Source organism: Opisthocomus hoazin, chromosome 7 (assembly GCF_030867145.1).
Source record: "Opisthocomus hoazin isolate bOpiHoa1 chromosome 7, bOpiHoa1.hap1, whole genome shotgun sequence".
NCBI classification, from domain to species: Eukaryota; Metazoa; Chordata; class Aves; order Opisthocomiformes; family Opisthocomidae; genus Opisthocomus; species Opisthocomus hoazin.
The window spans coordinates 1,203,288-1,228,467 of NC_134420.1; the positions used below are offsets into that span (position 1 = coordinate 1,203,288).

A 25,180-nucleotide genomic window follows, 5' to 3' on the forward strand; every position below is an offset into this window, starting at 1 on the left:
CAACTAAGCCTTGAAATCACAGGATGGCTGACTTTTCACTCCAGGGTGGCGAGGGAGTTAACAGACATAAAGCCTCACACTTGAAAATAAGGCTCCTGTGCCCTATAGAGCTATAAACTGCAGACCATGAGCGGCAAATACAGTGTTATTCCATCGCTCAGGCAAACCAAAGCGTTACTTATCAATGTGGTAATCATTATCATGTCCCTTTCTGGATACGAGAACTTTGTGGGCGTTGTGCTGATCTTGCATAACTTGCCTGCGTCCATGTCATGCAATTCAAAAATGCAAAATATAATACCTAGTTGGCACTTCTGCAGGCTAAATTTCAGCAACAGATCTCACGGCACCCTGCAGAAGGAAAGTAAACTGTTCTAAGGCTTTAGACTTCATAGGGCTGTACATTAGGACAGATTTATTAAGCTGATTGAGGCAGTGACCGGTTACACTGGCTGAAACGCTGCAGATGTAACCATTATGTTCCTGCTACTTGAGTCCCAAGTGGAACCCACAGAATCCAATTCTGTAATCAAGACAGGGAGTGAAATAGCTTCCCCCCACTGCAGTCCGTTTAGAAATCAAGTTAAAACCAGCAGGGCTGCCAGTGAGGCAATTAGGTATTTTCCATAGGTAGCCTGATAAAGAAGCCAGTTATTTACAGTTTCCTGGCACCTCGCTTACTTTAGCATTTCCTGGACAACATTCAGAAAGGAGAAGCACTTTTTCTTCTTCTTTTTTTTTTTTTTTTTTTTTTTTTTTTTAAGATAAAGGTGTTGTATCCAAGAGACAATTCATTTTTCTTGCTTTTAGAGGTGGCTTTTATTTCCTCACCTGGATAACCACAAGCACATTTTTGTGAACGTTAGGTAACGAGAAAGCCTGCTGCTAATTCGTTCTCATCAGGGCCTGGGGAAAAATACAAGCTGTTGGGTGAAAGCTAAAAAACAAACAGAAAAGATGGGAGGGGGGAGAGAAGGGGAGTGAGAAAATAACTCAGGAGTGAGTCAGTCATGCTCCTCCTGCTTAGTCACCTGTAGTGCTTCTCTCCAGACACACCGGAGATGGAGAATAAGATGCCTGCCTGCCTTCCACCCACCTCCTCCTCCTGACAAGGACTTAGAAAAAGAAGAGATAGGGCAGAGTTTTAGGAGACAATCATTGCAGATGCAAAGCTTTCCGGAGAAGCAGAACTGACAGTAGCCTGTTTGCTCATGTTTCCCACCCCCTCTTGTTGCCCCCTGCACTATTTCTCAATTAAATCATCTTGAATCAATCTGTTCATTTGCTGGTTTAAGTTTCTCTGATGGTGCCCTGCAGTTTTGACATCGTAGGGAGTTGCCATGGAGAAGAGGGTGATGTCATTGACACAAAAAGCACTGAATTTACAAATATGACAGGAACAGAGCTATTTATAAAGAACTGCTTTTCTCCCCCCACTCTTTGCTGGGGTGGGTGGAGGCAAAGGCAGCAGTTCCATTCTTGATGTTTCTGTCAACAAGTCTCAGAAATGAATTTGCTTGTTAGAAAATATCCTGAGCCTGAGAAACTGCTGAATGCTGTCAGCTTTCGGACTTCATTCATTAGAGCTGCATTTAGCTTTCCAGCTCATAGCTATTTTTGAGGTCATATAACACTCGTGTTTGTATAGTAACTTCCATCCGGAAAAATCTATGCAACGTTACTGAAATACAGCCACTTCTGAATGGAAAGACAATAGCATGTCACAAAAAGAGAGGGGACGGATACCCTGGTTTATGTAAAGGCTTCATACTGCTTATAATCACCTTGAATAATAACTGTGACTGTTGGCTTTGCCTTGACTATGTGGGGTGCCATTGCACATTAACACAACCCTCGTATCGCGAAACATTTAGTGCATATAAAACTTGCAAACCACAGAGGAGATAGAAAAGGGAACATGATAAATGTAGAAATGAACAAAAAAAAATTTAGAATGCTTTTGGAATAAACTGGGAGGAATAAAGGGTGATTTACAAACATGACAGCAAGCTCTCATGGATGTCAAGAGAGTAATATTTATGTGTATAGCACCTAAACCAAACATGCAACCATCTATCAGACTGAAATCTGACAGGACAGTGACATTCCTAAAAGCTGGATGCTAAGAATTATTTCACCAAGATACAGGTCAAGGTCCAAAATTCAGTTTTGAGTTAAAAAACATAGCTTAGTTTTCAAAGAAAACAGTTTGGATCTTAACAGCTGGTAGAACACCTACGCTCCAGCTTAAACAGCAGCATCAGTCAGAGCAACAGGTCCCTATTTTACTCTCTGGATACCAATATCAAAACCAAAACCTCTTCTGGTTACTGGGTGTATTGTACATTTCAACTGTCCGGGAGCGCTACATTGATAGGGAGCAACAAGAATTACTAATCCAAAGGCCGGGTAGGAAACCAGCAACTAAACGTATCAAAGTGTTACCTTGTTTTTATGAACCATTTCTCCTCCACCGAAGTGAAACATTTATAAATACGTGTATTGAGCTATGAAAGTACAACACCAGTTTTATAAACAAGAAAACCCCAGGACTTCAATGATTTGTCCAGTCTCACATCCAAAGCCAGGAGCGATGCTGACAGCAGAAGGTGGGTCTTCAGGCCAGAGCCCTCTTTGCCTCAGTAACGGAAGTTTAACAAAACTACAAATGCTAAAAACATTCCCAGGGCTTTGCCAAAACATCCACAGCTTCTGCAGCACAATACCCAACAGCATGGATTTACAGTAATGAACTAGCAAAAAGATTCAGGAGAAGCATAATCTTCTTACCTGTCCTTTACAACAACTCCAACTACGCAAACACCATTTCCAAATTTACTGTCTCTCATTTTAAGAGGACTAGTGTGAACTTACTAGGGGAGCAAGGAAAACTAAACTCTCTTCCATGAGCCTCATCCAATGCAACAGCGTGTTCCTAACCACATGGCAGTTGTTCTGCCTTGCCCCTCCCTCCAGATTGCTGCGCATCGGTTTCCAGAAAGGATATTGATACATCAGGAAAGATCACTGTGGAAACCACAACAAAGTTTAAGAAAGTGAAGAATGTGCCATATAGTGAAAGACCACAGAAACTTAAGCTTCTAGTTGAGAAAGTTATGAAGTGATTCGGGGACAGTCTAAAGGTTATAGATATACTGCTCACTTTGATAAAAATCTCCCCGGTTTAGCTGACAGGAAGCAAAAAACCATTCTGATGGGTGCATGGAGCACACGTGTAGCAGAAATAAGTGCTCATAAACAAGAAACGATGAAGATGGCTCTCGCGTTCAATTGTGTGGGAATTATCTGTTGAAAGAACTGAGAACAGGATCAGAATGAGTTTTCCATTGTTGACTAGCTCACCCAGTGAAAAATACGCTTTCCCAGGAGATGAGGAGGAATAATAACTTTTTGAATTGTGTAAAAATGGACTATTCCTGTTACACATTCTCCATATGTTAAGCAAATGAGAGACTATCTTTACAGCTGCCCACACCAGTTGCCAGTAATGTTTTCTGTTTCAGGCTAGGCAAGACTGCTTTCAGCTGACACTTATGTTTTATGCCTTGATATAAAACTGCTGCTTTTAGTCACACAGTATCTAAGCAATAGTTTCCAAGATATAAGAATATGGCACACCCCACTAAAGCTAAATGAGGAAAAGTCTTCCATGGTTCCCCTACAAACCTAGCAGGAGCAGACAGTGTGCCACTAAAACAACAGGTGCCTACTTACAGTTGGATTTAATTTTACTTATCTTTGCAAACAGGATATCAGCAGATCTGGGCTGTGAAGCCATGGGAACAGACTAATGGCAGGACAAGTTGTAGCCAGTTCAGTTCACAGTACAGGTACAGTACTAATCCGGGGTGGCTGTTCAGGAGTAAATGCAGATCTCATGGTGTGGCAGAATGGTCCAAAGTACCCTTACTGCATCTATTTTGACTGGATATCAAGGGAACGTACCAACAAGCCATATCCAGCCACCACTGAATTTCGCAATCCTCCAGCACTTTTTTTCCCTATGAAATGATTCCTGAGTGATTATTTAAAGAATTACACTACATCAAAATACATCAGTAGTTTAGCTTCAAGAAACGAACTACACAATTCAAGAGATACTGAAGAACCGTGCATCACGAGAATCCAAAGCACTGGAAAAACAAACACAAGCTCAGGCACAGAGACTGAACAGACGACCGGCATTTGTCTTTTGTCAGCATTGTGTTGCTTAGCTGCTGATCCTGCTTTGTAAATCACACTTCCATGCCAGCTGGAGCCATGGGATCAATAATTAAATAGCTTTGGATGATACTTATTACAGAAGAAGAGTAGGTAACAAGTATTTCTAGAACCAGCAAAAGGATCAGCGTTCTTCCCTGGTCTTACTGAGTGACCTCAATGTTCACATGCTTGTTTAATAATTTAAAATATTCTATCAGATAAAAAATGAATGGAAATGAAACGTCCTTATTTCCAAGTTTCTAAACGTGGCATTCTGCTAGATTAACCAAGCAGAGGGGCAACGAGTGTAAAATAATAAGAACCAAGCGAACGAAACTGTTAAAGGAGCTTCAGTCTTCCTTCAGCAATCTTTAAGGGCAATCTTTTTAAGAGCATGCACATTAATGCAACTGCAGTGCCCATAGCCCAAGGCTAAGTGAGACACTCCAACCACCAATTCTCAAGACCGCAGTCAAACAGCTCACTTAGAATAAGAACACTAAGCTTTTGTACACCGAAGCATCGCTGGGGAAATCGCTAGTGCACAGCATGGAGCGCAACACCTCACAAGTTACAGTTTAGCCCAGAGCCATTTTGGAATATTTATTATTTGGGAAATCAGCAGCAGCACAGAGGAAAGATCAGAATTATTTGCTGGTGCACATGCAGGAGGTATAATTTGTCTGCTTTTAAAAGCATTCATAGATTCCATGAACTAAAAACCAGTTGGATCTGATTTATAGTAGGTTTGGTAGAACCAAAACAGAATTAATGAATGTAAGGAATTCACAGTCAGGTAGGTCAGCCAGAATGACACAAAATGTGAAAAGACAATGTTCATCACAAATAACTGTTCGGATTCTTATCTTCTATAATTCTTTCAATTTCAGACTAAAGAGAGGACAAATGGCTCACCAAGGCCTTTTTGAAATTGTTTTAAAACATAATCATGCTGTCTCTTCTCAACTCAGCAAGACTTCAGTGAGGCTGATGAACAGACTGTTTTGTTACGTCAGACCACATTGCACTGTAGTGAGGAAAGTGGCACATCCCATAGGCAGAAGATAATGGAAGTCAGTCTCCAAATGACTATAAAGATATTAGAAACTGGACTAATTCAGCTTATTGAAATAATTCAAAACATTCCAAACACTCAGATTCAAATCACATCAGTTGTTCACAGTATCCAGAATTCAATTTTCTGAGAACAAGAAGAAACCTACACTTAGGAGAGCCATAAAAACAAAAATTCCCTGGCTGTGTAGGACCCGTGAGACTAAGGAGCATTCCCAAGTACGCGGAGCACACTCTGTCCGTGTCCTGGCTGTAGGGATAACATCTTTGTGCCTACTCCTCACGCCTTGTTCTCTATCAGATGGAAGAAGAGCTCTGAGATCTGCTAGTCTGGAAGACTAGGGATCAGTACTGTTGTACAGGTAAGATGTAGCCCTCAAGATTCAGGTTCTGCACATGCCTAAAACTTGGCAAGTTCTTAAATATGTTGCAGAATGAAAGCCTGACCAAAGTCAGAGATATAACAGTTTTGCTTAGTCTGGAAATTCTCTCCTGTCCCAGATAAATTTAAGGCTGATGTAATCCAACATAATTACCTTTATGTCTTGCCAAATTTTTGTTATTGTAACAATTCATGAATTTATATGAATCTATAACATCAGTAATAATAAAAATATTACATAATTGTATGATTTCATATAAAAAGCTGTAAACATAAGGGTGGGATTTCACTCACCAGCCACATGGAACACGTCCTCCTCCTTCCTCAGCTGAATTCATACAGAACACCTAGTCTAAGTATTACAGAGAAGACATTAAGATGGAGTGCAAGCTACTGTTTCTGGTTCCTTCTGGAAATCTTCTGTTAAGTAGTCTCACCTGCTAGCACAAGCTTACACCTCTGACAATGTATCAGGCAACAGGTGGATACTTCCACCACCTGATTTTCATCTTTGTATTTAACACAGACCCTAAGCTAGAAGTCTCAAATATGAATGCATTTGGAATATATCTATCTGAGCTGATAAATACTTTTAACAATTAGCTGAGTTTTAGGATTTTGAAACTCCTACAAATTAAATAACCTTTTAGGACAGCAGGTGGTGAGAGCTACTGGCTGACACATTCCCTTAAGATGATCTCTTCGTATGTAAGGTATGAGCAAGTTAGTTTCAGAGCTTGCACAGGCTCTTTGTAAATATCTGGAGATGTGCTTTGAAAAGTAAGTTCTGTTTTAGAACTCTGATTCTTATTGTTTGCTTCTGCAGCTTCTTTTAATCACTTTTCTGTTCTTCACTATCAAGATAAGCTTTTTGTTATCCTTTGCACCAACACAGTGGAGTAGAAGCAATAATGTTATGTAAGGTTGTTGGTCATTACAATAGGTATATGCTAACAAGGTCACCTGTACCATCTGTAGTTCACAGGTGCAGGCAGTGATCTTGAGCCCTAGCAACAGTGGAAGCAACTCCTTCGAGCCCAGATGCTGCTACCAGAGCTTAACGAGCAGAAAATGGCTGAGACCCGTGGGTTTTGCCTCTTGCAGTGTATGTACATCTCCTGCACATTTGATCAGCCTGGATCTCTTCTCTGTAGCATTTCTTGGGACTCAATGACTTTCTCCCATCATTTCTAGGCCCCTTTCCACTTAGAGTGGACAACATTATTGACTTAACTTTCTTACTGTTTCTGAACCAAAGCAGACAGTTTATATGAATGCAGAGGAAAGCGGGGGTCTCTGTGAACACCAACAAATTGTTTCAGTGAACAAACATTCCAGAGCCTCAACAGCAGACAAGCAGAGCAAGTATTCAGGTGAAAGTATCTGGGGTTTGGGTGGGTTACTGCATGGGGGGCTATTCCGTGAAGTGCACGCTCAAGGCATCCAGAGCATCAGTCAAGTTGCTCTTAATTTCTGAAAGAGTTCAAAGCTCGCCTTGTCTGTACCCCTACGCTTTTCTGCGGCTTTGGAAGAACTTTTCACTGCAGCACTATCCTAGCAAGGAATAAGAACTAGGGGCAAGATTTGCCTCCTCTTCCCACCCTCTGGCCAGTCAGAACTCTAGGGATGGATCTAAAGCTTAGAGTGCTGCTGCTGGCACATAGATCATAAGAAAAATAGCAAACTCCAACATTCTCAGGCTTTATAAATGTGCTTTCCAGCAGTGTCCAACATTAAAAATCACTTCTATTCTTTTGACTTTTTTTGTCAAACACCTGTGATACTATTGAAACACTTTAGAAGCAGGGAAATAAGTTGTGCATAAAAAAAAAAAAACAAACCAAAAAACTTTTCTACTGCAGGTTACCCAGGTAGGAGAAAAAGCATCATCTGGACAATAATATTATTCCAAGTGTAGTGTCATGGGTAGTATGGAGACTGTACTTGAACTGCATCTACTTAGTAATCTCAGTGAAGAAAATTCACTGCTGACACAGTATCCAAGGAGCAGGATATTGTTACTGTATCTCCAGTCAATATAGATGCAAAGAAACTTTATGTTCAAATGGAAAGCAGGCTAAGGAAGAATGGTAAAATCTCAGACATCATAGATATATTTATGCTTCTTCCAGCTACATGAAATTTATTCCATTTTCCAATTAAAAAAATATATCAGAAGGTCCTTTTTTAAGAATAATAATTGATTTTCTAGGACATTGAAATAGTATTTCTTCTTCTACAATTCCATCTGTCATCTCCTACATTTACAGTAGAGCTCTTCCAACTCTGAATTTTAACCACAGATTTGCCAAATTCAGTAGGCACTTTAAAAATCACAGTGACAAACATCACACAACTGGTGTTATATCCACCAAGTATACGATTAAAGAAATGTCATTCTGCTGAAAACTTCCAGAGTAGTTTACTTAGGCAAAGTAACCTTTATTTCATTTTAATAAAAGCTTGATGTTTTCGCATCAGATACAGAAAAGCCAAAGACAAGAAGAACGGATGGGTAAGATTTCAAGTGTGTGGCATTTTCTCCAGGAAACATTAGTCAGCTTGGCACCTTCCTCTCCAGATGCCAATGGTATTACTTGCTGTTAACCGAACATGATCAAACCTATTTACCCTCTCTTATTAAGCACACATTAGCAGGCATCAAGCCACGTTGTGGGTTGTGTTTTTTTCTCTTTTAAATTAACTGTCTGCCTCCAACCTTAGTCAAGTTTTTCCTTAGCATCACTTTTTGAATCATCATTTAAAAGACAGGCCTCCGAGAGCTCACAGGCCAGGATTGTAGTAGACCAGTCATGAAATAGAAGCGAGACCAGCCCTGCCCAGAAGATGCTTGGAGATCAAAATTGTCTTAACATCTTCAGAGAAAGAGGCACCTACAGATGCTGAGATGACAAGAAATGCCAGAAGGGGTAGAGGGTAGGGTGAAGGCCTCATAGTCCTAGTGAGCTTATCCCTAAAAAAATGGTGATGGAATCTGAGCTATTGCAAATTTTAATATGCTGTTTATCATACGAATAAGAGTGCACAAAAGAAAGTTAGTCCAAGGGATGTAATGGATCATGGCTGCATCCAGTTGCTTGGAGAACAAAACATCAACAGAGATACAACAGGGATGTCTGAAGGACCTCCCTGACCTTTTTACATGTTGGTGCAATCAACTCATAGGATAAGGCAGGCAGGGACTAACCTGTGTGGAAGAGATGCAGAGTTCCATCGGAGTAGAACGGGGAACAAGCAGCAGAAGAGAGATGCCTGCTCTTTCTTTCTATAGTTGCTAGTTCCTCTTCATTATTTGTATGTGTTTCTTGCTTAGGGAGAATTTTGCAACGCCATTGCTGTTTCTTGTTTCACAGTATTGAGGAGGAATTTCAATAATTTTCTAGTTATGATAAACTGAGGTGCTTGTGCTGTCTAGGACGTGCTCTCTCGTGCAACTGATCGACAGTAGCTTATTAGAACGGAGAAGGATTAGCACACTTTTTGCTCAGAAAGAAAACAGATGCCAAGTCAACATAAGAGTAATAAAGGAGTGTTTCAGCTTTAAAGTAGACTTCATTAGAATAAAAACAAATAGATTCACTTACAGATTTTAAATACCTGATGAACACATCTCCTTTACTGAACTTCCGCTCAGGGCTCTTATCTGTGTGTTCAAACTGTTCTCAAAAGGCTTCTGTCTGAATAAGGTTTATGAAACAGGTGAAGAGGTAGTGAAGCTGTTCTGTGTTGGCTGGAATATGTCTTGCTCAAGAAGTCCTTGCAATGACCAGTACTTTTTTATGAGCGTTCTCTTCCTAAGCTACCTGGTTTTCATTTCAGTATTGCAGGGTATAAACTGAAAAGGTTGAAAAGCAAAAGGACAGTGAGTGAGATCCCCTAGACTTTGTCTAAAAGGAAGTTAAAAGATCAGCAAAAGAAAACAAATTTCAGATGACAGCACTAACAAATATGCAAGTCCTTTTAGAGCTAACAGAAGTTAGTACAATGCCTAGCTCCTAGTTGCTCTACCAATGATCTTTGCTCCAAACTCTGGCTAGAGACAGATTGTTATTTCATCTGCTTGCTCAACAGATGACTAACTAACCACTTGTATTACAGGAAGCATTATTTGAGGCATTAACAGACCCAAAAAAATTCTTCAGCCACAGCTTACATTAATGTTAAAGCTTGTCTGTCAGCACATTTAAGTCTTATTCCTGAATTACAAGAGTATATAACCTTCATGAAGGGACTATAAAGAAAGCATGAGGTATCTGGAAGAGCAAAAAGAACACAGGTCAAAGCAAGAAGAGTAGTGATGGAGATATGCAGAAAGAACAGGAAAGAAGAAGGTGGCTTGTAGCAACTTAGAAAACACAGAATTAAGTTCCAGAGCAGAATTCAGAGATAACAGCAGAGAATCAAGCAGAAACATGGCTGGAGAAACTGACCAAATGAAAAAACACTTACAGTCAACTTAGTTTTATAGGGAGAAGTAATTACTAGTGAAGCAGTCTTCTACTCTCACTTTCATACATGGGACAAGCTGTGAGGAAGGAAAACCCAAGCCTGAGAAGTTCCTCCACGGTTGAGGTATGTAGCATCTTGGGTTTGGATCCTGTAAATTCTGTTCTCTTGAATAAAATGAAGCCTTTGTATTGGTTTCAATAATATAATGCATGAAAGATTAATACAAATGTCTATCCACAAAACCTCCCACAAAAACCTGAAAACATTTCAGCACATATGGCAAGTTTAGATTCAGTGAGATTTCTGAAAGATGCCAAGTCCAGCCAGTAACTCTAGCCTTGCACAAGTAAATAAAACGCATTAGGAAGCAAAAATTTAAGTTTGCGTCTTTTTCACTCATGACTTCATCTACTTTTTCTTATGACAGTTATCCACAAAAGCACATTCCAAGTAGAATCCTTCAAGGTCTGTTCAAGTGTCCAGAAAGTCCTGTGTGGTTATGAACGCTGCCACCAAAAGTATCTAGCAGCCACAAACAATTCCCAGTCAGGAAGAAGCACTCCGGCATGGAAACTAAATCAAGTCTTTTGAAACATCTGACAGTAATGTTTAATATGACAGAGTTGCTATCAAAATACAACTTTATTGATGAAACACCAATTAAAAGACCAACTAAACACAGGACAAAGACTTTTCAGAGACTGCAGTGTGAACTAGGTATTACACACTTCTAAGGAGCTACACAAAAAGCGGAGGGGGCAGTTACCACAGCCAGTTTTCTCTGGCAAACTGCTCAGACACAGACGAGTTCATGCAGCAGGCTTAGGAGGTTATCTATGCACGGATGCAATATCAACATTCTTTAGCGAATCCCGTGTGAAGTATTGCAGAAACGGCTACAATCAGTGTTCATGCTTACATTTGAAAAAAAATAACAATACAACATTAACAACAAATTCCTCTCTATAATACAAAACGTATTTGTCCTCTATGAAATCACAGGAAGTTCTCTGAGAGGAAAGTTTCTCCCAGTGCAGCCAAGAATTCACAAAGACGTTCTTGGAAACAGCTGTCAAACATGTCACTTATTTCCTCTCTTAAGTCCCTCAGCAGAGGCACTGTGGACTCACCATCTGCATTCAGAATTCTCCCAAAAAGTTTTCTCCAGAAATCACTGTCAACAGTCCTAAAACAAACAGAGCAGTTTTCAGTGAAACGGTATGCATACGCAACATGTCTGTCAAGATTCCCATTTATATGCAGCACTAAATGCCCTGGGAAAACCAAGTCTGAAATAATAATTTCACTCGTACGAGTAAATGTAAAGGAAAAGTAGGAATGTATTGTTCAGTTTATATGTGTGGGCCCTTTTCTCTTTCTCCAGTAGGCTTCTGAATAGTAACTGGACTGGCTGTTCCACACATCTACCAAAACCATTACTTTTACAGTTACACTCTTCTAGTGTACCTGACCACTACTCTCCATTCACACCAAGCCACAGCACTGCTAACTTAAAGGAGTTAAAGAGCATTCTTTGAACCAAAGCTCGCAGACTCCTTTCATTAATCAGGGGTAGAGGTAAATCTTATTCCCCCATTTACAAGCTAAGTTCACAGGTCAATATGAAAAGAAAGCTGCAAGAAAAATTAAAAAAAAAAAAGTGGTTTACAGCCAGTTTTACTTTCTTTTTTCCCCTGCCTTCCATCTTATACAAATAACATTTCAAAGACAATTCATAGTAATAAATCCCCTCTCTCCCAGATATACCCACACAACATGAACAAAAGGTTAAATGACTCATTAAAGTCTCAGAAAACTGATATCAGAGCTAACCCTTTGTTTTTCAGTCTTGCACTGAAGTCCATAGACCGTACTGCAGCTGACTACTGAAGCACTTAGTTCTGACTCAAGCTAGGAGTTACATTAGCTCTGGAAGAAATTATCTGCCTCTGTTTTATTTAAGTGACTAACAAAACAGCAGCAGCCATAGTCTCAGAAGAAATCTGGTCTGTACTCTTACACTAGTAACTCTTACATTTTCTAAAATAACAAAATCCTACAGAACATAACCAAGAAAAAAAATATGCAAGACTTAAGGCCATTTTCTTCATGGACTTAGACAAGTAAGGGGCATAGCAGAGGAGGTTACATGTTGGTAAGGATGTCTAAGGAGTTGAGTGACAAAAATAGTCCTAAAAATTCAAATGTAGCTTCTATATACTACCTCACATAAGCCTGCGCAGATGAAGTTGCCTAAAATAGTATGGTGAAAACAGAAAAACACTTCTGGAACTGAAAAATCTCCAAATTATTCTTTAATAATGATAACATGCTAAAACCCCCTTCCCTGAAAGACAGGTTGTCAAGCTTATAGTGACGCTCAAAGATGGAAAGAGAAACTTGATCAGAATTCACATTCTACCTTTCCAGAAGTCTTTACTACAGTGGTGGAGTATTTTGTGTTCATTCTGTCACCTTTTAAGTGGGCTCTGCTTTGAGTGCCGTTGGCCTTCGAAGAACAATTTTGTGCTTTGCCTTGCAGTTTCCCCACTGCTTTGGTATTTTGTTGGACTGGTAATGAAAGCAGTTCCACCAGTCATTCTACTATCTTCAACTTTTTTTTAATACTTAAGAATAATTAAGTCCTCTTTTAAAAGCTTTACTTAGATAAGGTCATGGTTGTGTGCATTTAACATTAATCAGCCTTCTAGTAAGACGACTTCTTCCTATTTGTCACTGCCTAAATTCTCAGAAATTTGAGAAAAGTTATCCTGTCCATACAACCTTCAAAACCCTCCCCCCAACAAACCCAAACCAACCCACAAAGAAGCAAAAACCCACTTTCCAAGTCACTTACAGAACTTTTAGTAGAAAGGACAGAACTAACACAAACTTTCAAAAAGAAAAGTAGAATTACTAAAAGCAACAGGGAAAAAAAAAAAAATCGTGTGTCTTCAGGGGTGTTGCAAGTGTCACTGCCATGCGGGGCTGTATGCAAAGGACAAAGCACGAGATTAATATCCACCAGCTGCCTCTTCTCACAGGGAAGTGCTTAATTGTACGGCCCCGTCTGGCGGACGGAGACTCCCTGCAGCAGTAAACTTGCTTGTCAGAGATTACTTGAGAATTTATCGAAAGCTTCCAATTGGCTGGAGGAAATGTCATCAATTAATAGGAGCCAGACAAACTGAAAGATCTATGTGTGAATGAAAAACAAGATTCAGTGCAGATTCCTTATTCCTGCATAATGCAATACCCTGTTTACACTGTTGATACAAGACTTCACTATAACGTGTACCTAAAGCACCTATACAAACATCTCTTGGAATTTGTGATATTGAAAAATAAGTATAGAAGATGAATAATAAGTCTACAACACTTTCAGAAGGAAAGCGGAAGACAGGAGAGAAAAAGGGAATTCCTTATTTATACTCCCAACTCTGAAGCAAAGTTATAAACTGATGTGCCCAAGCAAGCGATGAGCCATTACAGCCTGGTTCCAGCTACACAGAACTCATGCTCAGGCTTTACCTTCTTCCTCCTTAGTCTCCTCTAGCCCTTCACAGGTGCCCCTCCAAGTTCTGCCTCTACCCACAATCCCCAGCTTGGACTGAAATTCCTTTCCAATTGTTTCCTGCCCTTCAAACTCCCCATAACAGCCAGCCCTATCCTTCCAAACTCAGACTTGCTATACCTGCTACTCAGCTGCTCCTGCTCCAGTTATCCAGGCAGTTACTGCTATTTTTCTCATACCCACATCCTGATCAGGTCCCCAACACCCTGTTCCTACCTTCTCAACTCAGGCCTTGTGTGGCTTCATCTGCAGTAACTCAATTTAAGCTCTTGTAGAATATTAAAAATTAAATAAATAATAAAAAAATTAGAGACAACACGTGTCAGAAATCTGTCCCTCTATCCCAACAGAATACTGTTAAAAATCAGATCATGTTCTGATATGAATTAATATACAGGAGTCCTATTTTTATGAGCAGGTCAGATTTACTTAGCCCAAAGATATGTAATGTTACAATATCTGTCAGTAGAGAGCAAAAGCCAGTCTCCATCCATGATCTAGTTGCTCTTTTTTTGCCTTTTTTATAAAGTAGTTCTGAAACAAAGGCTATATAAGATATGTATTTACTGCCAACCTATACATCATTGATACTCATCTCTTCACAGAACAATCACTGTTGGTGATTTTGTTCTTCACAGCCTAGTCCTGTAAATTGATCCTCTCAAGAAAAAAACAAAAGCTACAGGGTGCGATATGGCATGCATAGTGAGTACTCAGCAGAAACCCACTTTAGCCTTGTAACTACTGATATCAGTCTATAACAATACAGAAAAACAGATACATGCCGAGTAAAGAAAAAGGCATTTTTCCCTTGTACAGAGCTTCAGACGGTAAGATCTTTTTTCAAAGGTTGAATACAACAAACTAGAAGGTATTAGTAATGCAGGTTGCTAGGGAACTGGAGAAGTCCCAGATTGGCAGTAGGTTTTCTTCAAGCAATGGTTATAAAAGTATATCCACACAGCGAGTGTAGCTAATAGACCACGACCGTGAATGCAGATACCTGTCAAGTAACTCCTGTCATGAGCAGAGCGCTCTGCAAAATCCTTATGAAGTGCCAAGGCATAAAGTTCTGCAGGATGTGACTAACAAAGTGAACAGTGTTTAGTCTAACAACAAACAAAGGGTAGATGAAAGCAGAGTAGTCTTACAGCCAAAACATCTGGCTAAAAGAAAGCAGTAGACATTAATACCTGAGGACAAACAGCAGCTTCCAAAAAGAAGCTACTGCAGATCAATCTTAAATTATAACTTTAAGTTACTTTTCTTCCTGGTCATATATACTGTTTCTGCAACTGTGACAGACAGGACCCTGGCATCAGTGTCTTAGTAGCCCTTCAATAGAGCCCAGAATGAAAAAGGCAGGAAAACCAAATAACCTCCATTTCTAAAGCAACATGTTCATGTATTTTTTCCTCACCACCCACTTACAAATTTCTCCAAGCTTGGTCTATCAAGTAAAAAGAGAGACTAAAGCAGTCCGGTCTGAAAGGATACAAAAAGCAAAATCATCAGAAGTGGACTGTTAGGCTCATCTTGAGCTTAAAATTGTCTCCTGTACAGCACAAAGGCCACTACACAACGAACAAGCCTAGTAGCTTCAAAATTTAAGTCCCCACAGAACAAACGCTTTTGGGAACAGCAGCACTAAGTTCTCAGCTTTGGAGATGGTGCCACTGTAAAGAAAGTGAAGGAAGTTAGAAGCAGTCTGTTCTTTCCGCGCAGCCTCCTCTGCAAAAGGACTTACTTTGACAGATTTTGGCTGATTTTCCAGATGGAATTCTCTTGGTAGACCTGGACATGATCCCCAAACAGCATCAAATGGACTATATCTGCAATGCCAACCAAGTCTACCTGCAATCACAACAAACATCACAAAGTTCAACTTCTGTTAACTTCTGCAGTCCCCTACAGATTCCTACTGTTTCTGCTTTTACACATTTAAGTCTGACTTGATCTTTGCATCAGAATCTTCCAGAGACCTGCAAAGCAAGAAAGCCTCAAAAAGTAAAATTCTGGTCTTATTGGAGGTATTGGAGCAGTCACAGGCATTCAACAGCACTGCTAGTCCCTTCACTTAATACCAAAGATTTAATCAGATGAAAAATTATCTTTATTCAGTATTTATTGATCAAATCTTGCCACAGAGTTTGCAAAATATAACTTAAGAAATCAGAGATTTTGTAAAGGAAACACAGAAATTAAGATGCCCTGCTAAATAGATACTCACCTGGTAAGGAAGAGAACTTTTCGCCAGAAGCTGTTGTCCATGAGGGGTCTGACATATTGGAAAGCTGTTGGGCAAACTTACTCGAGACTGTAATCTCAAATCTAGGCTGTGAGAGAAATCCACTATCTTCAGAGCTCTTGTCATCTCATCGTTAGCAAATGGATCACAGATCCTGAGCAGAGGAAGGAAATGAAGTAAAAGACAATCCAAACAAACTTTTTTTTTTAAAAATGAAGTTTGACAGTGAAGGTGAGTCTTAGCTATGCCAATGCTCCCCTCTGATGGTTAGCTTAAGAACTACCGCCGAAAGGACTACGCCTGGACGGGCAAACAGCTGGCAGCCTGAAGCTTAAGAGATGACACTGGTATCTCCAGAGGAAGCAATGGGAACCACTAAAGGGTTAAGGATGACACTGTGTTGATATTTGTCACAGTTATCTGAAACACAGTTGGTGGAATGGGAAAATAGCATGATGTTTAGCACTGCTCCCTCTCCTTCAAGATCTCACAAAACTGTATACGAGAAAGAATTAAGCTCCCTAATACTTCAAAAAAATCTTTCCTAGTCTACACACTAGGGAGGACAAACACAAGGGGCAGTCAGGAGTATCTGTAAGATGATGGTGCTCTGCCAAGCCAACCATATAAACACATCACACTTCTCACTACTATTCTTCTTTCTTACTTGAATGCTATGAGCATATTTTGTAATTGATACTATGCACTTGTCCTAGGATAGTTTTTGCTTTCTAAAAAAAACCCCTATTACCCTAACTTATTAGCAGTTTAGCTTGTATTTGCCACAGAGAAATCCAGCAGAAGACATCCAAGTCCATCAAGCCACTGTTAGATCAGTGACATCCAAAATAGGATGCGTGCACTCTGTGGGATGTGCAAGACAATCCACTGGGGTGTGTGAAGAAAATATTAGCACTTCAGTAGTATATGTAACTTAATTATAAATAAATTCTATAGATAAAATAATTATAAATAAATGATAAATAAATTATGTCCGGGGGGTATGTATTAGATGCCTGTAGGTTCAAAACACACTTAAAGTTAAAAATAGCTATTAACATATCAGTGAAGACTAAGAACAGCCTCAGTGAATTTCTTCTAATGGAATTCTATCTGAATCATGAGACATTCTAAAGTTACTATTTCCCACACTTAGTCCACAGATCACATTTCAAGGGATATGTGACTTTGTTAACATAATATGGGAAAGAGCTTAAACAAGAAAACTAGATCTGTGCATCAGGTTACAAGCTGAGCTGTAGCAGGAGCTAAGCAATCTGTTTAAGAGAATGTCTGCATATTCCAGTCTCACCTGCCCTTTGTGTGTGTTTTCTAATTTCCTGGTTTTCAGATACATAAAACCAGCAGGCAAGTTATTTACCAATATCCAGTTACATTGTTTCTTTTGTTTATTTCTATCAAAATAGTACACAATGATGTTGTAAAACTCATACTAAAAAGAATGTTTTTGCTATTGCACGTGTTCTCAAGTTTCTACTTTACCAATTATTCCTAAACAAAGTGTTTTCATCATGTCCAGAATACACTGTAGCCTAAAAAAAAAAAAAATGGACTGCAATATCAGTACCCCAACTAAAGAGGAGAAATTACAAAAGCACAAGAGCTGTAGCTGAAACTGAGTATTAGATATCCTCCCATATTCATAGAAAGAGACAAACCTGTCTCCCAGAAAGAACACTTCCGGACTCAGATCTCCATGGACAATCTCTGCTCTGTGGAGCTTCTCTACCACACCCAGAAGATTATAAACAACCAGCAGGATAACTTCCTCCGTGATGGACTTACGGCCACGAATAACATCCTGAAAACAGGGAATAAACACATATCTATATGCCATCCTACCTTAGATTAAATGAAATATTTACAGCTCACATTGTTTTTCTTACTGATCTGTACAGGGATAATAGCCCTACCCTAAATTCAGCATAATCAGATTTTGCACATCATCAGCCCAGCCAGAATTAAAAGAACCACGAGCTCTTAAGAAACACTATTATTCAGAAGAGGACAAAAGATCAAGAGGAAATTGAACCGAAGGCCGAAATCACTATTTAATTTGTATCCTATTTATATGCAACAATTCAAAATGCACTTACAAGACTTTATTTAAAACGTAAATCCTTCAGCAAGACACTAAATGCTATGACCTTGCTATAGCAGACTGGAACTCATTGAAAGATGTCAAGTTAAACAAGAGTTTTAGATGCAAACCTTCCTGTGGAATAACACGTGGTTCTTGGCTGAGGACATTTATCACTCATGAACAAAGAAAATGTGAAAAATTGGTTCAAGTTTGCCTCCAAGAAGCACATTATCTATGAATGAGAAACCAGCTCTAAGGCCACAATGGACAGTCCTAATTTGTAGATACATAAAACAAAAAGCAGAGGATCTAGATTGCAGGATTAAGCACGTGACTACCTTCAGCAATGAACATAAGAACAAACAAAACTCACTAATGGTACCTATGCAAGAGGTCATGTCTTCTACAACTGTACTTTGTTGATCTGTACTGACCCCAAGCGTGAAGCGATTTATATCCCTGTGCAAAAGGGCACAGCCGTCTTTATACAGGTAACAGCTGCAGTTCTCACTGAAGCTTTGGTCAAAGTCAGTATTCAAACGCTCCTGTAACTGAAGTGTGATATAAAAATCCCAAGGCACAGGCTGAGAATACACCTACAAGAAGGTACATAAGAACAACATTTGTTTTTGGAATAAAGTGAAAATTGCTCATCTTCATATTCATCTCATCCCCTTTTTTCCTCCCCGCTTTACCAAAGATGACATTTTCCACAGTCAGAAGCTTTTAATCTATATCAGCAATTAGAAAGAGGACTTGAAGCAGCAAACTTCATGCATGGCATTCGCAAATTCAGACCAAGCTTACTACATTTTACTTTATATTGGCTGAAGAGATTTTAACATTTCACACTTCTTGTATAATAACCATCGTACGTGTTACCTTTATTGCAAATCCCTTTGCATCCAACTGGGGGAAGTTAGCTGGAATGGCAAAAAACATCTTGTATTCTTCATTGGTCCAGTACTCCCATTTGATACAGTAAGTCTCATTTCCTGTTATGAAAGTTTATTTTCATGAGCTCTCAGCAAATATGCGTACCCAGGCTGTCAAGTTATTCCCCATCTACACCACATAAAACTAGTGAGGTTAAATATGAAGCACATTTCAAACCAATTAGAACATAAATGGATCTCTTGCTCTGTGGAGTGTCTGGCATACCTACCTAGCTCAACGTCTTTTTGACACTCCATGACAGGCAGAGCGCCAGTCTCCAAATGAAAGTCTGGAGAAGCAGTCAGTGATTCTGGCATAGGATCTAAAAGCTTTTTACGCTGCTCAGCGCTCCACAAGAACGGAGTTATGTCGTCACCTAGGAAGACGAGTAATAGAAACAGATGAGCTGAAACTAGGCGTCGAGTCTCTGCGACTTGATTGTATCTGTCATGTAAAAGTAACCTGGACATTGGAAGCTTTCTGCCTGCATACTGATCTACTGCATTGCCTTTCGGCAAGTCAATTAATCTCTGTCCAGTAGTTTCTTGTGAAGTGAACATAACACTCATCTTTGAACCTGCTTTACAGACCATCTCATCATGAGGTCTCAATGATTCTACTGTAGCGTCATGTAAAATGTATCTTTGACAAGAGACAAAGCTCTGAATTAGGTTAGGTACGTCTGCTCAGCCACAGAAGAATTTAAACTCATTTTGCAAATTAACACTCCTTTTTTAAATCTATGTCCAGAGTAAGTGATCAGTTGGTGATTTTTTAAGTGAAGGGTTTTATTGAAATTCACTCTTTTGAATACAGCAGGCGGTTTATGTAATAAAAGGAAAATCAAGTTGGACTCCAACTCTGCTGCTCACTGTAACATTAAGAATTTAATGGCTTTTACCTGCTGGAAGACACATAAACTAATTACATGTAGGTCTGGGTTTACTTTTCTGCGTAATAGGACAGCAAAAAAAAATCATTTAATAGATGAGTTCATCTGTACAAAACCAAGGTAGCCTCAAAAGTGTTGATCTCAAATGATCAGAGTAAAACACAGCAAACTAGGTGGCTTCTACTGACTCCCTCTCCCAAACTGTATGGCCAGTAATGGGTGACAACATTTTAAGCTTTCACAGTACCAAGGTAAGAATCAGAGTATCATTACTTACTGTGATACTCATTTATCCGAAAAGCATTGCAGTCAGATATTGCTCAGGAAGTAATCCCGCCAAAGTAGTAAATTGGAAGACTAAATAGGTGTTCCACTATTTTACCATCACAAATTTATGAGATTTACTGGCATACTTTACAGGAATAAACTGAGACATCTGAAGTTATTTTTCTGCTCTATGCAGTGTTAAGGAGTCCTCAGCAGAATTACTACAACCAGGTCGAGAACTGCAGTTCAAGGGAGATGCACAGAAAGCAAGAAGAAAAGCAACGGGAATGATCCAAAGTTTAAGAAAGGACCATTAAAACTTCTGAACAAATGCTGCCTTTTTCTGAAAAGAATCTCTAAAGATATTTCATCCTGCTCTAAAGATTAGTGCATATGATAAAAAATGACTGCAAGATCTATCCAAATATTTCAGCTGTTTCAGTGACAACACTCTTCACCTAATTGTATTTTCATTCCAGGTCCCGAGCATGCTTTGCCATAAGAGTCTGTCTGTTATTGTGCAGACACACAATAACATATTCTTCTCTAGAGTAGATACACTGAGGATTTTCAGCTACAGAGTTCTAATTAAGATATTGTAAGCTGAAATCAAAGGAGTAAAGCAGGTTAATCACCCTGAAAGCCATAATTCAACACAAAGCTGATTCTACAGGCCAGATTTTGAAGGCTTTTTGGGACCATTTCTCTTCTAACTGTAATATAAAGATTGATAACAGAAAAAAACCCCAAAGATCTTTGGCCAGAAGACAAACAAATGAAATTAACTATTTAAGTACCAGTACTGTTTTCCTTCAATAGGAAAAATAAACACACTGCAAAGCAGCACAATAGTTTACAGCAAAGTTAAGAGTTCAAATTTAAAGCCAAAACTAGGCAACTTTCACTAGATTTCTAATTCATATTCACCATTTTCAGTGTGGCACTTATCAGCACATCAGAACAACACACAGTACAATTACAGAGAGAAAAAAACCAACGCAAAACCAAACAAAGCTGTCTTAGAAGTTCTCACTACCATTCAGTCCAAATTTTTCATTTCAGAATTTGACATCTCATCACTCCTACACACTTCCTGCTGTAATACCTTAAACAACTTCTCCATCACCTTAATATTTACATCTTCTGGATGCTGACAAGCATGCTATACTGCATACCTCACTACTACTTCTGGCAAAGGAGACGCAAGCTTAGTCACAAGTCAAAGTAATGGGAAATACACGGAAAGCAGAGCAGAATATAGGAAGTACAGAAAAAGCGCCATAGTTTAGTGACAGCTGCAAGTAATTTGTTGTAACTCAGTTTCGTACTAACCGGTAATGTTTTCACTGATACCTCCAGCATCAGCAACCATTTCAGCAGGCAAGCTCTGAGCAAGTTCCAGTTTCTTGGGGATGTGCAGGTATTTAATAGTAGACATTTGTGTAACACCGGAAAGAGAAGATCCTGAGGAGACAGAACCACCTGACGATCGAGTATCTTCCAGGCTTGCTTCCATGATCGGGCTGTAAATAAAATCAGCAACTATTCAGACTTTCAGACGATACAGTGTCTAGAGAATGCTGGCCTAGTGACTATGACAGGACACTGTGCAGTCCTAGACTTCTTTATGTCAAAGAAGCCCTTTCCCATCCTTAATGGAAAACCAATACTTATGTCAGAGCTTCATTTCAGCTTCAGTGATTGTTTCTACTCAGAATCTTACTCTATAGATTAATTGTATCTTCTATTCCATTAAACATGAGTGCACAATAGAAGACATACCGAATATGCAACTCCCTTAGCTACTAAAATTCAGACTTACAGTGCTTTTAAAGCAGTGGAGGATTGGGTGGGAAATAATTTGCTCTGCCTTCCTAATTATAATCAGCATGGTTTCCCGGTGAACTTGACAAGTAAACAAACACCTTCTGCATAGCATACATGTTTACATACTAACAGCTAACAAATCAAACTTAGTTCTAAGTGAAGAAAGACCCATCCTACAGATGCTTTTTTCTTTACAATGATAAGAAACAGGAGGTTGTTTGCCAGTTTTTTTTCTTCTCTCCAGCTTCTCTCCTCCATAGAAGAAATCTAAGCCATAATCACCAGATGTATTTCGTATACTAAAATAACTACAGAAGCATACAAGTATAAAAAAGGAACTGATGATTCTACTTTTCATCTCTGGTTACACAGACAGAACGTGCTTATTAATTTATTTGCAAATTATTTGGTAGAAACAGCATGGATTCAAGTCCCACAGCAGTAATGCTGAAAAGCCAGGTGGACTCTTAAAGCCAAGACCTCTTAAATCTGCTCAAGGTACAATGGACCCTTGAGCTAGAGAAAAGGCTGTCTTCAGTACATTCTGATCTCTTCAGAAAATTGTTTCTTCAGCAACAGAACGGTAAAATCATAACCAAAAGACATGCAGGAAAAAGGGCTTAAGACAATTCGTCCCTAATTACCTCAGTTTATTTACACAAAGAGCTTCACTGTACACTCCTTCACAAACTGGCGTTTCCTGATTCAGAGGTGCACAATTCGATTCTGGACAGTCTTCCTTCAGGACACTCTGTGAAAAAGCAGGAGCCGGGACTCTCTGAGCTACCACCCCGTGAAAGGGCGTTGAGGCCAGATGAGCAGCCCTAACAAAGTCACACGTGTCTTCTGGGTTGGCACAAAGGGTCTTGTTCTTGTAGGAGCCGGTCACAATAGCATCTTCAGTCAAAGGTTCAATTCCATTCAGCTCATCCTGAAAAAAGTAGGAAGCGATGGTGAAAAGCCTGCAGATTATGTAAATTAGAAGCGGAACATTTATCTCTCCCTTTCTTCGACTCCACCACCTCTCAACATGAATATGTCACTCAGTCTTCATATACTCTATTTATATTGCTCATTGAAATTGAGTAATTGAACCCTACCTGTAATATAGTTGCATATATTGTTTCCTTGACTAGAAAGGGTAGCTTTGTTACCCTCTAGGGCACTGCAGAGCTGCCATGAACTGTTATGGGCTGCATAGTATCCACCATCCCAGAAATGTGTTTCTGTTCGGTTATAAGCACGTTATTGTAGTGTTTACTGAAATGTTGGGCATTGAAGACATATAGGACATGTAAAGCAGACCTGTGCAGTTATCCAGACTGACACTAGAACCAAAATCAGCATGATGCTTACCATGCTTAACCCCGATAAGTATTTCATGTTGTAGCTGTACATAAACTCCTTCTCAGCTCAGAATAAAATCCTCTCACTCAACCAGTCTAAAGGTCTACTGCGGCATGCAGTAACTAAGTCCTTTGATGAGACAGCAACTACCACCTCTACTGAAAGCTTTACAAACATCTGCAAAACTGCCACATAGACACACATAGCTCAGTAAACAAGACACAAAAGTTTAAGGGAGTCCAGCATATGGTACTTTGGGTGAGGAACACATGAGCCGAGATGCTTGTTTGGATGCATGGCAAGAAAGTGGGTGGAACAGCAGGCAGTGTTTAAGAGTGCAACTCTTCATCACACAAACTTTTTATAAGTTTCAGTGTTTGTAATCCTTGCCACTAATCAGTTGCTTAAAATTTGGAAGACTCCGTACCATCATCTCTGTACCGGCCACCTTAAAGCCCAATCAAAACATGAAATTTCCAGTGTAATCTTAACATCACCCAATTCAAGTATTGCCACGCCAGACAGAAGTTTAGAATCCTTGCTTATCACGCATCAAATCAGTCCAGCCAGTCTCACTCAGTTCAACAGTACGACATTCTACGCTGGCTTCTCCGTGACAGGAAGTCTGCTATGGAGTAAATTGTTTCCTTACGCAGGCTTCTGGCGGTAAGTTTTCCTTTGCAGTTAGAGAATCTGAAGGTTTACGAACAGCAAGAGGGCGCCGGGCACTTTTCTGTATATGCTCTGCAGAACAACTAAGATAAAGTTACATTCCATTAAATATTTATTAGAGTAGCTTCTGAACTTCAGCAGATTTCTCTCAAGAGTTGAAGTCACTGACAATTTCAGTCTACCACTTTCTGCTACAGAACTACCAGTAAAGTGCAATATATACAGCTCTCCAGAGTGAGGAAAGTTTATATGGCAGATTAAAAAGTTCTACATTGAAGAGGAACAACAGGAGAGTATTTCCTCATCACAGACTTCCCAAGTAAAGTAATGAAATAAAACAAAAAATACAAATATAAATAAAACACCACCCCTACATCCATACAAGAAACAGTACTGTATTTCAGCTGCTACAGAAAGTGGTTTGATACTTCAGTTTTCCGTCCCTCTGAAATCTAGATCTGGAAAAATTCTACCTTCTATTCTGATCTGCCAAAGTAGAGGATTCATCAAATATGGAGAAAACCGTAGCAGGATCCGGTGGGGGAAGGAGACCCACACCTGTAAAGGAAAACAAAGAGGCTCTATTGTATCAACAGTTTTTCCACAATAGTGTATCCAGTGCTACTTAAAACATATAATACACAGCCTTCAAACTACCAGTCCCAGCAGGAAGTTACAAAACCGACATTTAAAGAAATCTTATTAAAAAAAAGGCTTGGTGTTGTCATGTTAATGAACCACACTTTTAACACCACATTATGTTAAATAGCTCGCTCTTTTCAGAATATGCTTTAGAATTTGTACCTTTTTTCTCAAGGCTGGCCTCATCCCTCTGTTCCTTCTGTTCATTCTCAGAGTCTAAAAACACATTTCCCCTTTGTGTATCTGGGCGTACGTCAAGAGACTGGACAACCTCTGTCAACAGCAACAGTTGTCAATTCGGATCAAAAGTAAACTTCTTCAGCACACACCCTTCCCAACAACAAAACTGAATATATGATTTCTGATTATATTCCTCTACCAAATCCTCTGAGGAAAAAGAAGGACTTAAGATAGTACCAATCTTAGCATTAAACTCTTCTACAGATTTTAGAAAGACTGCATATGTGAAAGTGTGAAGAAAGCTTTTCAGCTATTAAAAGAAAAAAGCTCTTCTGCTTGAA

General features: G+C 39.4%; 1 protein-coding gene across 6 annotated transcripts in view; it reads right to left on the reverse strand.

Annotated features, from left to right (window-relative positions):
- Positions 1–25,180, reverse strand: part of BUB1B (BUB1 mitotic checkpoint serine/threonine kinase B) — a 51,432-nt gene that overhangs the window by 12,466 nt on the left and 13,786 nt on the right. For 4 of the 6 annotated variants that reach the window (XM_075425288.1, XM_075425287.1, XM_075425290.1 and 1 more), the window contains 12 exons: positions 24,822–24,932; positions 24,491–24,575; positions 23,998–24,100; positions 22,643–22,929; positions 21,504–21,694; positions 19,242–19,388; positions 18,959–19,071; positions 18,511–18,672; positions 17,652–17,794; positions 15,955–16,126; positions 15,472–15,578; positions 10,730–11,336 (listed from right to left, as the gene is read on the reverse strand). In XM_075425288.1, the coding sequence (XP_075281403.1) occupies positions 11,147–11,336; positions 15,472–15,578; positions 15,955–16,126; positions 17,652–17,794; positions 18,511–18,672; positions 18,959–19,071; positions 19,242–19,388; positions 21,504–21,694; positions 22,643–22,929; positions 23,998–24,100; positions 24,491–24,575; positions 24,822–24,932 (1,811 nt within the window). In that variant the 3' untranslated portion in view covers positions 10,730–11,146. Of the gene's footprint in view, positions 1–10,729; positions 11,337–15,471; positions 15,579–15,954; positions 16,127–17,651; positions 17,795–18,458; positions 18,673–18,958; positions 19,072–19,241; positions 19,389–21,503; positions 21,695–22,642; positions 22,930–23,997; positions 24,101–24,490; positions 24,576–24,821; positions 24,933–25,180 lie in introns of those variants that run through there. The other 2 variants (XM_075425291.1, XM_075425292.1) reach the window with 2 other exon arrangements.